We start from the raw sequence: 15,878 nt of genomic DNA, 5'->3' as shown, positions 1-15,878 counted from the left end.
TTGACGGTTTTTATCACAAATGGATGTTGTACTTTTTCACATGATTTTTGTGAGTCTATTGAAACGATCATATGATTTTTATTCTTTCTTTTTTGATGTGATATACGTGATGTATCACATTGATTGATTCATGATTATTGAACCACCCTTGCATCCCAATAATAATCCTACATGATTGTGGTGAATGATTTGTTTATTGTTGGATTCAGTTAGCTAATATTTTGTTGAGGATTTTCGCATCTGTGTTCATGAGAGATAGCAGCATGTAGTTCTCTTTATTTTTTGTGGTGTTTCATTTTGTTTCATTTCATTTCATTTCTTTTTTTTAATATTTATTTATCTATTTGACAGAGAAAGAGCACACAGGAAGGGGAAGCAGGAGAGGGAGAAGCAGGCTCTCCGCTGAGCATGGAGCCTGACATGGGGCTTGATGTCATTTCATTTCATTATTATATCACCCCTTTTTGTGATATTTTTATCTGGCTTTGGTGTTAGGGTAATGCTGGCCTCATAGAATGAAAATGGAAGTTTTTCTCTTATTTTTTGAAAAAATTTGAAAATAATAGGAATTAACTCTTATTTAAGTATTTGGTAGAGTTCATCTGTGAAGCTTATTGATCCTAGACTTTTGTTTGGAGTTTATGGATTACTTATTCAATGTTGTTGCTGGTAAATTGGTCTGTTTAGATTATATATATATATATATATATATATGCATATGTATACATATACGTATATGTATACGTGTATATACACATAAAATCTTTAAAATAGGGATCCCTGGGTGGCACAGCGGTTTGGCGCCTGCCTTTGGCCCAGGGCGCGATCCTGGAGACCCGGGATCGAATCCCACATCGGGCTCCTGGTGCATGGAGTGGAGCCTGCTTCTCCCTCTGCCTGTGTCTCTGCCTCTCTCTCTCTCTCTCTCTCTGTGACTATCATAAATAAATGAATTTTAAAAAAATCTTTAAAATATATATGTGTGTATATACACGTATACATATGTGTATGTATATACACATACATATATATATATTTTTTAAAGATTTTATTTATTTGAGAGAGAGAGAGAGAAAGAGCGCGCACACACGTGCATGAGTGGGGTTAGGGAAGGGGCAGAGGGAGAGGGAGAAGGAGACTTCCTGCTGAGCAGGGAGCCCAATACCAGGCTTGATCTCATGACCCTGGGATCATGGCCTGAGCTGAAGGTAGAGATGCTTAAGTGACTGAGTCACCCAGGTGCCCCAAGTTCAGATTTTATATTTCCTCCTGCTTTAGTTTTGTACATTATATGTTTCTAGGAATTTATTCATTTCTTCTAGGTTGGCATATGATTTTTCACAATATTCTCTTATAATCCTTAGTATCTCTGTGGTATCCTTTGTTATTTCTCCTCTTTCATTATTGATTTTGTTTTTTGGAGTCCTTTTTTTTTTTTTCTTGATGAGTCTGCCTAGAAGTTTATTAGCTTTGTTGATCTTTTCGAAGAACCATTTTGGTTTCATTGACCTCATCTTTTTTTTTCTATTTTTCTTTCTCTCTTTTTCGTTTTTGTTTCTGTGTCATTTATTTCTGCTTAATTTTTATATGATTTCTTTCCTTCTGCTGGTTTGTATTTTATTTATCCTTCTTTTTCTAGCATCTTTAGGTGTAAGGTGTTAGGTTCTTTATTTGAGATTTTTCTTACTTCTGGAGGTAGTCATGTGTTGCTTAGAAACTTCTATCCTAGAACTACTTTTGCTGCATCAGAAAGATTTTGGACTATTGTGTTTTCATTGTCATTTGTCTCCATTTGCATTTTGATTCCTTGTTTGATTTCTTGGTTGACATAGTCATTGTTTAGTAGCATGTTATTTAATTCCTTGTATTTACGCTTGATTTTTTTCTTATGGTTGATTTCTAGTTTCATTGTGTTACAGTCAGAAAAGATGCATGGTATAACTTTGATTCTTTTGAATTTGTTGAGGCCTGTGACCTATGTGATCTATCCTGGGAATGTTCCTTGTGTACTTGATAGGAATGTGTATTCTGCTGCTTTAGGATGAAATATCTTAAGTCCATCTGGTTCAGTGTGTCACTCATTGTTTCTTTGTTGATTTTGTTTCTATCATGTGTCCATTTATGTAAATGAGGTGTTAAAGTCCCCTAGTATTATATCACTATTGATTAGTTCCTTTAGAGTTATTAACTGTTTTAGTATTTGGGTACTCCCATGTTGGGTGCATAAATACTTAAAATTGTTGTATCCTCTTGTTGGATTGTCCCCTTAATGACTATACAGGGTTGTCTTTTGTTACAGTCTTTCTTTCAAAGTCTATTTTGATACAAGTAGCTTTCTTTTGATATCCATTTACATGATAAATGTTTCTCTCCCCTCACTTTCAATCTGCATGTGTCTTTAGGTTTGAAGTGACTCTCTTGTCAGCAGCATATAGATGGGTCTTGTTTTTTTAACTATTCCGTTATCATCCTATGTCTTTTGATTGGAGAGTTTAGTTTATTTTCCATTTATATTCTAATTATTGATAGGCACATATATATTATTGCCATTGTATTACTTGTTTGTGGTTGTTTTTGTAGTTCTTTTCTGATCCTTTTTTCTCTTGCTTCTCTCATGGTTTTCCTTAGTACACTGGGATTCCCTTCTTTATTTTGCATGTCTATTACTGGTCTTTAATTTTCATTAGGTTTGTAAATAACATCTTCTGTAAATAACAATCTGTATGAAGTTGATGGTCATTTAAATTTGAATCTGTTCTTTACTCCTCTCCCCACCAACATTTGGGTATATGGAGTCATACTTTATATCCTCTTATTTCCTAATTTCCTTGACTGATTTATTTTTACTGCTTTTGTGCTTCCTACTTTTCTTACCCTTACTTATGGTCTTTCCTTTCCACTCAGAAGATTCCCTTTTACATTTTTTATAGGGCTGGTTTATTGGTTAGGAACTCCTTTACCTTTCATTTGTCTAGGAATCTCTTCTTTTCTCTCCTATTCTGAATAATAGCCTTGCTGGATAGAGTCTTCTCGGCTTCAGAGTTTTTTTCTTTCAGCACTTTGAATTTATCATGCCATTCTTTTCTGGCCTGCAAGGTTTCTGCCAAAAAAATCTGTTGCCATATAGGGTTTTCTCTTGTATGTAACTATCTTCTTTTCTCTTGCTGCTTTTCAGATTTTCTCTACTTTTTGCCATTTTATTTTATTTTAAAGATTGTATTTATTTATTTAGCACAAGCAAGGGGAGGGGGCAGAAGGAGAGGGAGAGAATCTCAGACTCCTCACTCAGTCCCAAGCTAGACCGGGGGCTCAATCTCACATCCCTAAGATGATGACTTAAGGTGAAATTAAGAGTAGGGTTCAGCTGCTTCACTGACTAAACCACGCAGGCACCCCACTTTCAGCCATTTTAATTACTATGTATCTTGGTGTGTTGGAGAAATCTCTGTGCCTCTTGGATCTCCATATCTGTTTCCTTTGCCACAATAGGGAGGTTTTCAGCAATTATTTCTTGAAATACATTTTCTGCCTCCTTTTTTCTCTTTTTCTTTTAAAGTGTTTATAATACAAATGTTATCACATTTGATGTGTTGGAGTTGCTGAGCTTCCCTTAGATTATTCTCATTTTATATAATTTCTCTCACCTGCTCAGCTTAATTACTTTCCATCACCCTGTCCTTCCAGTTGCTAATACATTCTTCTGCTTTCTCTAGCTTGCTATTTATTCCACCTAGTGTACTTTTCATTTCATTTATTATATCCTTCACCTCTGATTGGTTCTTTTTTTATCTTTTTGTTAAGGGTTTCACTGATGTCCTCCACTCTTTTCTCAATGCCAGTGAGTATCTTTATGATTGTTACTTTAAATTCTCTATCAGGTATATTACTTATATCTGTTTTGCTTATGTTCCTTGCTCTGGTTTTGTCCTGTTTTTTATTTGGGATATATTTCTATGTGTTCTCATTTTGTCTAACTCTCTGTGTGTCTGTTTGTGCTAGGAAAGTCAGCTATATGTCTCTTGCTCTTAGAAGTAATGGCCTTAGAAAGAAGAAGTAATGGCCTCCTGTGATGTCCTGCAGTGCAGTGTTCCCTGTTTACCAGAGCCTGGCACTTCAGAATTGTCTCTTACATTGCATGAGCCCTGCTGTTGTGTCCTGGCTGCCTTTTCCCTTAACCTAGTTGTCTGCAGTGATTTCCTTTGCCAGTTGTGGGCAGTGTTGGGTCCCTGCCTAGGGTGGGTGCATAGTTTTAACAGTGTGCAGGGTATTCTTTGGGGGGCCTCTGCCACTGCTGAGACCAAGGCCCTGCAATATGCGCAGGTAGGAAGACTTGGTGTTGGCATGGCTTGCACAGGTCTTCTAGGGAGCTGGGACTGAGGCAAGATGGGCTGGAGGAGGTGGAGCTTAGTATAAGCAAGTTAGTGAATGTTGGCACTGTGCTGTTTCCCCAAGGGCCATGCCACGTGGGACCATTCGGTTGTGCCTGGCAGCATTGGGGGAAATGGTGCCAGCTGGCTCCTTTGTTCCTGGTGGAATCTCCCGGAGAAACCTCCCCCTCACTCTGAGAGGAGTAAATAAACTCTTTGGTATCTCCCAGATGTTTTCAAACTGCTGCTTCTATACTATATCTGGCTCTTGTCGAACTTTCTTTAAGCGTGGGAACTCTACCTCCTAATGCCCTCTGGGCTCTCCCAGAACCAAGCTGGCTAATTTTTTAAGTTTTAGGCTTTAACTCCTTCTGGTTGTAAGAATTTATGAAATTCAGCTCCTCTCATTTTCAAACCCAGATGTTCTGGGGAATTGTCTTCCCCATGCAAGCTCCCTGGTGATGTTCTGTTTTTTTCCTCCCTTCTCTGTGCCCCCAGCTCCCTCCCTCTCAGGGATGCCATTGTCCGATTAGTTTCCCACATGCCTCTGCCCTTCCTACCCTCTTCAGTGTGGCCTGTGGGATTTGTTCTGCCAGTCTGCTCACTGACAGGAGTATTTTCTAGCCCTATCCATGGGACAGGGTGATCTTCGGGTCCTCCTACTCCACCATCTTCCAACTTCTCATCTTCTTGAAGATAATCAAGGATGCTTTCTACGTTCTCTGGTCACTGGAACATGAATGGAGTATGTTATAGAAATAAACTCTCCATTTGGCACATCATTGTCAATTTTATAATTTGCATAGTATATAATATGTGAAGATTTCTCCAATTCTGTTACTAGTAGTTAATCGCTCTCAAATAGTAATATATTCATAGAATACAGGTACTAAAATAAACCTTGTCTGCTACTGTAAGAATTTAACTTAAATTATTTCAGTTGTCTGTAAAGCAAACTTGTAGAGAGAAGTAAAGATTTTTGTAACTTAGCCCTGATAGGGAGAAGAAAACCTGAGACAAAATCCAGCCTTTAAAAAAAAAAAATCCAACCTTAGTTATTTTTGGATGTCTTTAGAAGGGAGCAAAGCTCATATATGAGAGCCAAGGGATCCAAGTTAAAAGTTCTATATTCTAGGGACTCCTGGGTGGCTCAGTGGTTGAGTGTCTGCCTTTGACTCAGGTTGTGATCCTTGAGTCCCAGGATCAAGTCCCACATCAGGCTCCCTGCATGGAGCCTGCTTCTCCCTCTGCCTGTGTCTCTGTCTCTCTCTCTCTCTCTGTGTCTCATGAATAAATAAATAAAATATTTAGAAAAAATTTTCTATATTCTAATAGGTTCTGGTATTAAATTGTCATAAATGGTGTTAAGACCATGTGACTTTAAGTTTTGGGGAGAAGGCTCAAGAACTAACATTTTTAGTTAATACTTTAAAAATGTGACAATAACAGAATCTTTTTATAGTCCAGGAGGTAGAGAGAGTCAACAACTGAGAAATATAATTAGGCATTGAGCATCTATGGAAGACCAGTTACAGGTAAAGAAAGCATGGAACATGATTTATCACAAAGCTAAATAAATTTAAAACCATCTTACTGAATACTGGTGGAGGAAAATCTTGAAATGTCAGTCAAGATAAGGTAATTAGGAAATAACTATATGCAGTACTATCATTGATGCTCTTCATCTATCGTCTTCATTGTTTAATTTAAAAAATACAGAAACTTTTATAAGTTCAGTGAAATTTCCCAGTCCTTTATTTCCTCGTGAAGGCTGTAATCCTCAACTATGAATTTTATGTTGCAAGGTTTTGGGGCCATAAATCTTTATTATTATGGAGGGAATATGTATATAGTAGAAGGTTTTATTTTTTTATTTATTTTTATTTTATTTTATTTTATTTTTTTTTGCCCCCAGTAGAAGGTTTTATATATACATATATATATATATATATATATATACATATATATATATATATCTACTTCAGACTTAATCTTTTGTTTAGATTTAATCTAACACTGTTTTTTAAATCACATTTTACTTAGAATACTTATGTGATTTGGACTTTTGCTATGCAAACTTTGCCACTTTTAAAAATACATTTTTGCATTTAAATACAGTATTGATTCATTTAACTCTGATTTTACTTTCGTTTTGCATGAGAAATTTACATCTTAGGCACTAAAATAAGAGTCCATTACCCAAGTGGGAAAATTAACTTCTCTTTCGACCTCAGATAAAAAGGTCCATATCTTCTATGCTTCATTGTTGCCTGAGAATATTTATATTGATGACTAGTCAAAACCTCAGTGGCTATCCTTCTTTCCCACTACCTTCAGTGCATCCGGTGTGAACCTAAAATAAAAGCTCTTCATTGTATCAGAACCATTTTGAGTGTGTGGAGAATAGCGTGTGCCCTTTTTTTTTTTTTTTTTAAAGAGATATATAAAGTGTAGGATTTGGTACTTGGTCTGCCATTAACACAGTTTCCCCTGCAGGGGTGTAGAATTCATAATTAGAAAATAGTACATGGACCATTGGATCTATTAATTGTCCTCTGCCCTAGTTAATTTTTAAAAAATAAATCTTCTATAAAAATAATCTTCTATAACAGATAATTTGTTTTATAATTTAAAAAAGGAATGTTGCTCTTTTGAATTTCTGTGCCTTTTCCTGCTCCACAGCCAGCCAGTGACTTGAAAATTAAAATGTATGTGTTTGCAATTTTATAGGATTCATAAAGGATTTCATTCATGGACACTGTCTTGGTAGCCTGTCACGCATGATAGGTTTAGTATTAGTTAAAATGCCTTTTGGCATGAGTGTTTGGGACTGAAAGACCTGTATGTGTAAGTTCAAGTTTGAATTTGCCCATCTCTCCTCCCTTTTTTGAGTGGTGTACCTTCTCTTGGGCCTAGTTGTGGACAGGTTCTAGTATATTCTTGGGTGGAAAGGACACTAAAGGGCTATACTCTATTCTGAACTCTTGCCTGTGGGGTAAGGCTGCACTGTTAAACACTGCAGTTCAACTCTTTAGTAACTTCCTTGTCATCAGTCTTAGTGATCAAAAGGAATCCTAGTGAGGAAAGTTATTCTCACTGTCTTCAATTAATAATTGGTCACATTGGTAGTCTTTTGTGATTTTTCTTCCAAGTGTTACTTTTTTTTTTCAAAAAGAAGATATATCTAACTGTACATTTTATTTATGTATTTATTTAAAGATTTATGTATTTATTTTAGGGAGAGGGAGAGAGAGTGGGTGTAGATGAGGAGAGGGAGAATCTCAAGCAGACTCTCCACTGAGCTTAGAGACAGACACGGGGCTTGATCTCACGACCCATGAGATCATGATAGGAGCTGAAATCACAAGGTAGACATTTAACTGACTGAACCACTCAGACACCCCTAATTTTGTACATTTGAAACTGATTTTTTACACTAAGTCTAAAGAAAATATTAGTGCATTCAAATATATCATTATGGGGGGAAAAGTTGTATGACTTTTTTGTGTCCATGTGATAAAGGAGAAATCTTACCTATGCCTGGTCTTGCTGTGGGTTTATGAAAGTGCCACATTATTAAAACTTGATTCTAATTTCAAATGTCAGTGATCCACAACAAAGCAGAAACATGACAGGATTTAATAGGCTCCATCTCCCATGATGCAGGACTGAGGTTTAACTGATTATCTTTCAATCTGTAGCATTTGTATGTACCATTTGCCAGTTCATTAGCAATACAAGAGAGCTAAGGGTTTAGTGAACTGTGTATAAGCAGAAGCATCCATAATCCAAGTGCATGTTTAAAGACCATATGAGATAGCGAGCTTTGTGTAGTAAGGACTGTAAATGTAAATTAGAATCATGCCAGTCATTTTATGAAGGAGAACTTTAGACAGTATAAGCATCTTACTTGTCCAGACAATTGTTTTACTGGTTACTTTTTGTTTGCAGACCACTGGCTGATGGTAGTACTTTTAGGAAGTATTTCTATTAACATTGTTTTCTGTTATCAGAGTGGACTTAAATTCATATTTGTATAAAACAACTATACTATAGTTACTATTTATTAAAGTTTATTTCTTAGGCTTTCACATTTTATTTCTTTGAAGTTGTCTTTTTTAAATTTACAGTTGTCTTAAAAAGATCCTCTGGCGGTGTACGGTTTTTTGTTTTTTTTGTTTTTGATGGCATAGGGTGTGACACATTTTTTTGTTGTTTATTCATTTTTGTACTTGGTGGTTTAAGACCTAGAATATTGATTCTTTATCTCAGATTCCTAGTTTTTGATTGTCATACTTACAGAATATATGTGTGAGGAGATTGTTTATTTGGTATGTGAGTACAGTAATTTAAAATAATGAAATGAAGAAATATCAAGTATAGTGGATGAAATCCGCTGCCTTTTGCAGTAAACTGAGATCATCTGCTATAAATGTATGTGGAATCAGAAAGACCCAAAATCCAGTGCAGTGGCTTGTCACTTGTTTGTAAATCAAAAAGCAGAAACACAGTATGATTCTTGGCCGGAGAAAGACTGTTGCCAGAGAAAGATTGCAAACTATTGAACCTAGGTCTAAACGGAAATCTGAGAGTACAAATTTATCAATGTTTATGGGTACATTGCAAGAGGAGCGAATGAACCTGAGTCATGAGTGGCAGTCATTAGAGAAATGGTTACTGGGGTTCATTTCTTAACGCATTAGCTATCTTTTCCTGCTTTGCTATCAAAACCACTTTCTCCAGGGTCATTCATAATGACCTTGTCTCCAAACCAGATTGGTGCTTCTATCCCTCATCTGTGTGCCTGCCCTTCATGCGGCATCAGAGTTGACACCTTCCTCTTCCTTCCACTCTGTTTCTAGATCTTCTAGATCTTTTCTGTACATTCAGGACAGTTTTAAACACTGGTATTGTATCATGTGTATCGTTTTGTGTCCTGTTGAAATCATTGCATTTTCATGTGCACTTCAGTGGCCATTACTTGGATATACCATAATCTTTTTTTTTTTTTTTTTTGATATACCATAATCTTAAAAACCCTGAAAGCATATAAAAAGAAAGCTTATTTTAGGAAACTTTTTTTTTAAAAGATTTTATTTATTTATTCATGATAATACACAGAGAGGAGAGAGAGACAGGCAGAGACACAGGCAGAGGGAGAAGCAGGCTTCACACAGGGAGCCTGATGTGGGACTCGATCCAGGGTCTCCAGGCTCACACCCCAGGCTGCAGACGGCGCTAAACCGTTGAGCCACTGGGGCTGCCCTTAGGAAACTTTTTTTGTCATAATACAATATATTAAAATTATTTGGAAACCACATGTAGGAAGTGGAAGAGTAGGCTAAGTGTATATTTTTAACGATTTACTTATAATTAAAAAACTAATGATGGGCAATATTGCCTGTTATTGGAATAAATGAGGAAAACACAACCTTCATCGTCATTGGAACCTTGTTCTCTTTGTTCTATCTATGAAATAACAGATTTCTACTATTTCTGAATTCTCTTCCAGTGTAATAGAATCTCCGACTTGTGAATTAGTACATTCTGAGAAGTCTGTGTTAACTTGTTTCCTAAACCACCAGTTGATTCTCTTAGATGGCTGTGATTACTATATAATGTACATACATATTAATTTTAAAAGTGCCCTGTTCACTGCTTTATTCATTTGTTTGTCATGTGGCATGGTTTTCTTTCTAGCAGATCTGAATGCCTGTCCTATGTATTTATCTAATTTCTGTGTTTGTTTATGTAGAATGTAGAGCCTATGATAGCTCTGGTAAATTATTTTTATTTGCATTTGAAAGCATCTTGCCCTTGGTGATTAATGATTATGAAGCTATATTAAAAATATGAATATGAATACAGAAGAATATAGAGTTGTGAAAAAATTCATGTGTAAGTAACAACATATTCAATTAAAAATACTCCCTAGAAATGGTTGATGTCAAATTGAAATTTCACATCCTTTTTTTCATTGAATTCAGCAGCTTGTGATACTTGATCCTTAGGCTTTATGTGAATTATGAGTCATTTATTTTACTAAAGTTGTATATTATTAAGGAAGTTGGAAAAAATCTTCCCCTGGTGCATTTAGTTAAAAATCAAGTCACACATTCTATTTACTTAAACCCATCTGCACTTATTTCACCAGTAACATATTTGGTTTGCGGCCTGTGGATTATGCAGACAATGAAATGAAATCACTATTGCTGCTACCAGAGAAGAATGAATCATCATCAACTCGCCATTTCTCAGTAGTAAGTATGGATTAGGCTTTGGGGAATTTCTGTCTTTTATTGAAAGGAATATAATAGGAAAATTTCCAGTTAGCAAATTGCTTTCAATCACCACTCAATTATTGAACACTTCCCTTTGTATTAGGTATTGTTAATTCAAAGACTGTTAGAATAAGTCTAACAACAAGTGGGTTTTTTTTATCCCCCCCCCCCCCCACATATTTTAGGGAGCATTCATACTGCAACCAATGTGACAGGTGGAACTCTTATTCTCAAGGAGCTAACATTCTAATGAGAGATAGGAAAGAGAGAAATTATAAATATGTCAACTAATATAAATGAAATAATTTCAGGAACTTATAAATATGTGGTTTAAAGATTTTGTAGTGTGTGATTGAGTGGCAGTTGAGGGCTCCAGAAAAGGCACTACTTTAGCAGTGTCATTGAGGAGGGCCTCCAGAAAGCTGATGTTTGTTTGAAACTTGAATGAGGAGGACGAGTAGGCATCCATTATCTGGAGGACAAGTGTTCTAAGCAGAGGAAATAGCAAATGTTGTGTGAGTCTTTCAGTGGATGAGCTTGACATGCTTGAAGGGTAAGGGTAGAGAGAAGAAGGTCATACTTGCTGGCGATGTCAGTGTCTAATCTAAGAATAGTGGTAACCACTGAAAGGATTTAAAGCAAGGGAATAACATGATTTATGTTCTAGAAAGTTCACTCCGGCTGCTTTTTAATAGAGAGGGGTGGGACAAAAACAGAAGCAGGGAGATTACTGAGGAGGTTTCATCCAGGTATGATCACCTGGATTAAAGTAATAGCAGTGGAGATTATAACAAATAATGATTAGTGATATTTTTGAGTTAATGGCAACAAACTTTCTGATGGATTATATATGAAGTGTGGACACATACTACAATTAGTGTGACTTTAGCAATGCGGTGGTAAATGGTGGTACCATTTCCTGATATGGAGAAGGAAATAATTAATTCTCTGCCAATTTTGTATCTGTAAGGCAGGAAACCTGTTGAACCTGTAGCTTAGGAAAGAGCTATAAGCTAGAGAAAGTGGAAAGAATGCTTATTTTTTAGGAATTCATGGTTTAGTGAGAAATACAGATGTTAAAAAGTTAATTACATACTATAATAAATTTATAATAGAAGCCATAAAAATGTACAGTAGATTCATAGGGAAGGAAGAAGCCAACTTCAGGACTGATCAGCAGAGCTTCACAGAGAGGGTGACAAAGAAGTCATGTAAACTTATAAGGTAAAAGTTTTAGCAAGATACCTAATAGAATGCTGTTGGCTGCAAATAACAAAACATTTAGCTGAATGCCTAAAGGCATTATATTATTTTATATAAAGATCATCTCAGTATAGATGGATTTCGTTGGTGAGTTCAGCAATTAAATGGCTCCACCAGAAACCCAACTTTTTTTTTTTTTTTATAATTCCATCCTTGACTTGTTGTCTCTGTCCTCCCTCATCTCCCCTGCATGGTTGTAGGATGATTGCTACAATTGTCCATGTGACAGTGTCCAGTGTTAAAAGAGGGGCTAAAACCTTTCCCAGAAGCTTTCCAGTGAACTTCGCCCTATGTCTTATTGGTCAGAACTGGTCACACAGTTGGTGTTGACATACCTTGTGGTTGAAGACACAATCAGTCCTCAAGGAGTGGGTATCTGTAAAAATTGGGATCTCTTAGTGTGGAGGAAGTAAGGCGTGGATTCAGTGAGCATTACCCCCCCCCCCCCAAGGTATACAGAGTGGGAAGGGAAGCCCAAATCTAGGGAACAATGGCTCAAAGGCGAGGAACTTTTGAAAGAACTTTCGAAATCTGAAAAACTAAGTTTAATGTGGGTGGAGTGCAGAGTGTATTATTATTAGAGAGAAACCAGAGGTCAGGAGTGAGATTGGGGTCAGATTGTAAGGGCTTTGAATCCCCTGAGGAGGAGTGTAGACATTACTGCCCTACTCAAGGGGGCATTGTCAGTGCTGTTAGTACAGAGGACAGCTCTGAGTGGGCTGAGACCAGAGACAGTTTGAGAGACCATGTGGTAGACTGAGCTCTGATGTGAAATGATGGGGTGTGTGGGCAGGGAGAGAAGAGGAGTGTGGTGGACACATTGCAACTGCCCCAGGTGGAGGAGGAGGAGAGAAAGAGATGAGTTGAGGTCTACGACCAGAGGTCCTGCCCTTCTTGTCTAGTGAGGGCAGCGGCACGGTGATTGATCTCTTGCTGAAGATGAGGAGGTGACCTAAGGCACTTGAGGGGGTCATAGGTGCTGTCACGCGTTAGTTACTCTTGGGCTCTGAGAACTCTGTCTCCTGCCTTCTGGAAGTCAGCCCGGCAAGTGTGCCCCAAGCTGTAATTTTGATAATGAAGGGAAAAGTAGAAATCAGCAGTTTAATTTTCTTGGTTCACAAATGAGAAAGCTGAAACGTAGTATGATTTGCTTATGGTTAAGGAGCAATTACCAAAAAAAGGGGAGGGAAGTCAGGGTTTTTTTTTTTTTTTTTTTTTTTTTTTTTAAAGAGATCAACTGGAACTTGAATTTCTTAGATCTTAGGTCAGTACTCCTTCAGTCCCACCATACTTACGAACTATGAATTGCCATTTATCTTATTCGTTTGGACTTGAACCCTCCCAGCAGAACACAGAACTAAGAACCAAGTGGTCATTTGCCAGTGTTCCTCCAAGCTGGAGAACAGGGTATTTTAAATGTGTCAAAAATAAGGCTGCGTTTACAGTATTCTTGGAGTGTGAAAGTGGTGCTGTCCGTCAGAGAAGAGGGCATCGGTTATTCTCCTCTCAATTCTGTCCGTTTCCCATTTATTTTTATTAAATGTGAGAAACTTACACTTTCTGCATGTCACATGGACATGGCCTGAGAATGTCATTATTTACTTATCTTAGTGGTAGATTTTTGGCTAAGGAAAAAAGCCTTAGATCTAAGTACGAGGTTGAAATGGTTGTCTCTTTCTGGAATCTGGCTTCTCAGCTGCTGCCAGACTCCCTTTTTACTCCTTCTTCTTTAGCCACATTGGGCTGCCTACTGTTCCTTGAATCCACCAAACGTGCTCCCATTTCAGATCCTCTGCACTGGCAATTTTCTCTGCCAGGAGCAGTTGTAGGGAGCTGCGTCACCCCCTTCAAGTCCCGCTCCGAGAGGGCTCCGTCCTATGGGATCTGAACATAGCAACCTTCCAGTGCTTCCTAGCCCCCAACCCCAGCTTTATTTTCCCGTACCACTAATCATTTGCCAAAATATATTTTTATTTTATCGGGTTTTTACCCTCCTCCCAACTAGAATGTAAACTGTGAGGTCAGGGACTTGCCTCTTTTGTTACTGTAGTAATCCCAGTGTGTGCAAATAGTGTGTGCTAAGTATGCGTTTCCAAGCTGTCCCAGGAGCTGCTTCAGGAAGAGCATCATGTTGGGGGAAAGAGGTGAGAAGTGGGTGGGGTTTGAGTGTCTCTACTTCCCATTTAGAACTTTTGTTTCCTGGTTGTTGGAAAACACAGTTTTAAAATTGAAAAGCTGTCTCTAATGACTTGAAAAGCTGCTTGCCTTCTTTATTTTGTTACTTCTCTGCCCATGATCCCTTCAAGCAGCATATTTACCCTTTTTCTTCTTTTCGTAGTTTTTAAACCCTATTTTTAATAAAATCATTAATTAAGAATAATTTGTTTAAGACAAATTTTCATGTCTGATTAAGTCTTTAAATAAGAGTTTAATGCTGTTGTACATATAGTGACTCATACCTATAAAATCAGGATATTGAACCCTTGGGATGTTTTCTGAACATTTTTTGAACTTCATGATTTTAAGACCTCTGCTTATTCAAACCAAATGCCTCCCCTACCCCTCACCTCCTGTTCCAAATCAAATGTATAGCTTTGGTGGCTGTTTGCTTTATCTTTTTTCTTTTTAAATAGTATTCCTTAACTATGAGAAATTAGTGCCAGTTTCTATTCTTTATTCAAATTTTAAAACTATGATAGGAAAATGCTTGACCCACTTTGGTGCTTTTCTTGGGTTGATGGAAATAGTATCATATGCTATATTTAGAATTGATATCTTTTCACTCTTGTATTTTGTGCAGAGAACTCATTTAGCTGAAGTGGAGTTATATAAATTGGAAAGTAATGTGTTCCATTTAGAGCTATTTTTGTGGCACTTATTTGTATAACACAGTAATTTTTGAATGACTGTTTTTTACTATTATTTAGTAATTGATCATAAAGTATCCTGCATTATTTTCATTTTACAGAATATTTACAATGTTTAGGTTAGACATGGTTACATCACCTTATAACATAGTGAATAGGAAAGACACATATATAGAAATGTGATGTAAATGTGTATGTGATGTGTGTAGGTTGTCCAGGAAAACCTTTGCAGTTTGAACCTTAGATGAATAATTTAGGAAACTGATTTTAACTGCTGTATATTGTGATTAAAAAACTTTTTATAGAAATCTTTTTTTTTAATCTTGTATATATACTTGTTTAATACATAGTAGAATCCATTCAGTAGATTTGAATGAATGAGCTCTGTTTATAGATGTAGCTAACAATTTAGATGTTACATTGTCAGGTATCAGACTGTTTGAATTATCACTACTCTGATATATAAAGTGAATATTTAAATACTCTCTCGAATCTAGTTGCTGAACTGTACTGGTGATCATACTTTCAGTGTTTGACTTGTGTTCTTTGGGGCTTTTGAGAACCCAGAAATCCTCTGCATATAAAGTCACATGTCAGAGGGCCCTGTGTCTTGTATTTGGAAATTACCATACTGTGTTTGGTAATTTTTGTCCTCTAATTTTGTCCTCTAATACAGTGTCCTCTATACAGTGATGCCGATTTGCTTTTTTTCCTTTTTTTTTTTTGCTGGGTCATTGCTTATCTTTTATCAGGTAGCTTGTAGCTAACTCATTCCAATTCTATTTGTGAAGTTCTGTTGGCTGCTGTTGGAGGCATTATTTTATTGTTTCTTTGAATCCTTCATTTCTAATCTCGAATGCTATCCATTCGTGTCTTCTCTTTATTTTGTTTTGATCTTCTGTAAGTTCTATGTCTTACTGTTCAAGTGAAAATACTGGTCTTTGTTAAAGCAATTCTTTCCTTTTCATGAGCTACATTGAGTTATTACTGTTAGTGGATCTAAGTTTTGTATTCTCTTGTCTTTTTTAATTTTCTTGGTTTTGATAGGTAGCTGTTTTGATGTTGAGTTTGTTTTCTATTTTTGAGCTGAGTGCTGTTAG

At 36.7% G+C, this 15,878-nt stretch overlaps 1 protein-coding gene across 2 annotated transcripts in view; it reads left to right on the top strand.

The window, feature by feature from the left end:
* Window positions 1-15,878, top strand: part of BARD1 (BRCA1 associated RING domain 1) — a 79,244-nt gene that overhangs the window by 47,927 nt on the left and 15,439 nt on the right. For both annotated transcript variants that reach the window (XM_055345543.1, XM_055345544.1), the window contains one exon: window positions 10,522-10,627. In XM_055345543.1, the coding sequence (XP_055201518.1) occupies window positions 10,522-10,627 (106 nt within the window). The remainder of the gene's footprint in view (window positions 1-10,521; window positions 10,628-15,878) is intronic.

Source organism: Nyctereutes procyonoides, unplaced genomic scaffold, assembly GCF_905146905.1.
Source record: "Nyctereutes procyonoides isolate TBG_1078 unplaced genomic scaffold, NYPRO_anot_genome, whole genome shotgun sequence".
Lineage (NCBI taxonomy): Eukaryota > Metazoa > Chordata > Mammalia > Carnivora > Canidae > Nyctereutes > Nyctereutes procyonoides.
Note: the sequence above shows the minus strand (reverse complement) of the source record. Positions and strands in the feature narration are given on the sequence as shown.